The sequence below is a fragment of the Frankliniella occidentalis genome, unplaced genomic scaffold, assembly GCF_000697945.3.
Source record: "Frankliniella occidentalis isolate FOCC.00 unplaced genomic scaffold, Focc_3.1 Scaffold19, whole genome shotgun sequence".
In the NCBI taxonomy this organism is placed as follows: domain Eukaryota; kingdom Metazoa; phylum Arthropoda; class Insecta; order Thysanoptera; family Thripidae; genus Frankliniella; species Frankliniella occidentalis.
In genome coordinates this window covers 1,242,241-1,243,784 of record NW_026267149.1, presented here as the reverse complement: position 1 = coordinate 1,243,784, position 1,544 = coordinate 1,242,241, and the positions used below count along the sequence as shown (strand labels likewise).

At 47.0% G+C, this 1,544-nt stretch overlaps 1 protein-coding gene across 1 annotated transcript in view; it reads right to left on the bottom strand.

The window, feature by feature from the left end:
* LOC113206542 (pyruvate dehydrogenase (acetyl-transferring) kinase, mitochondrial) overlaps positions 1 to 1,544 on the bottom strand; it is a 25,183-nt gene that overhangs the window by 11,019 nt on the left and 12,620 nt on the right. The window contains exons 3-7 of the mRNA XM_052264425.1: positions 1,040 to 1,224; positions 772 to 945; positions 460 to 638; positions 261 to 375; positions 70 to 179 (exon numbers count right to left, since the gene is read on the bottom strand). Coding sequence (XP_052120385.1) covers positions 70 to 179; positions 261 to 375; positions 460 to 638; positions 772 to 945; positions 1,040 to 1,224 — 763 coding nt within the window. The remainder of the gene's footprint in view (positions 1 to 69; positions 180 to 260; positions 376 to 459; positions 639 to 771; positions 946 to 1,039; positions 1,225 to 1,544) is intronic.

Below are 1,544 nucleotides of genomic sequence, written 5' to 3'. Positions count from 1 at the left end.
GGGCTAGTTTACGCATTTGCTCCTATGGGGCACTGCGACCACCCTTAAAGATCAGGGCACAAAACTTACTTTCATATAAATCATTGCGTCAGTTCCAAATCCGTCACAAGACATAAGTGAGAGGTCACCATGGAAATAACGGGCATATAGTCGAGATATTGGTAGCCCATATCCATAACCTTTAAAGGAAATATTAGCAATTAGACAAATCTTAAAGCTGACAATGGATATTCACTTGTCCTGTATTGTAATCCACATACCTGCTAGAGGTACAGTGTGTGAGTCAGACTTCGGTGGCTGAGGAGCAGTTGAGTACATGTAGTGGAACAACATGTCGGTTGAGCTGCGAGGAATACCACCTCCCCTGTCGGACATCTACAAAATTGGCAAAAGCACAAATCAGACAGTGTCAACAAAATAATAAATCAAAGAAACACAAGCATCAATACAAGAACTGACCTTAACACATATGTCCTCCTTTCCACGGCACACTACAACTTCAATGGGGGGAAGTCCCTCTTCTGCATCCCCATGGTGTTCCATCACGGCTCTCATGGCATTCTTGAACAGCTCGAATAGCATATGGTACAAGTGGGAAGGCACATACACAATACGGATTGGAGCACCATGCTCCACATCTGTTGGAGAAAAAAAAAAGCAGAAATGATTATTAATTAAAAATTGAAATTCCTTTAAGAATTAGGGGCGAAATGTCATGGTACAGCAGTATGCAATAGGAATTGGGAAATCAGTCCTGCGCTGCACACTTACCATTGATCTCCTTCAGTCTAAGGTCAGGAGAGGCAAGATAATACTGGTCACAGATGAACCGCGCGTTCTCGTAGGCGTCTTTTACTACACCCACCAAGTCACACTGAGGGTCAATGCATCCTATATGACCCGTCGGGTTCTCTGACCCTTTCACATCGGATCCAAACAAAAGTGCTGCGTTAACAAGAAATGTAGAGCATTAGTGCGAACTATTTAAAAAAAAAAATACTGTGTGTACTGTGTGTGTTTGGAGTCGTTGTGAACTTACTGTGTTGGTTGATCAGCATACGAATCGAGATGCGCGACATGTAAAATCTGTCAAGAAAGTATTGTATGCTGTTGTCGGTCTGCTGGTCCACAGGGTGGGACTCCTTGAGCTCCATGACGCCCTGAGCCATCGTCTGAACCACATCGGAGTGACGATTGCGTACCCGGACCAGAGTCTCACAAAACCTGGAGGATGATATTAAAAAAACAATTAGGATGTGCTAATACAGCAAAGAAAGGAAGAAAAACTGGCAGAACCCATGACAACCTATCAGGGGCAGGGGTGAGAGGCAGGCCTCCGAAACATGTTGTCACGTCACTCAACTCCTTCACTTCGATGAGTCATGTATAGGGATGGTCTTGAGGGTGGGGGCCTCCCGACACATACAGCCCCCTGCGGGCCCCGCCGCCAGCCCGCTCCAATGCCAGGGGCGCCGGCCGGGTTCCACCGGCCCCCGTGGGATGGGGGTGGTACTGTGTGCGCAGTGGCACTGACGTCAAGCCAA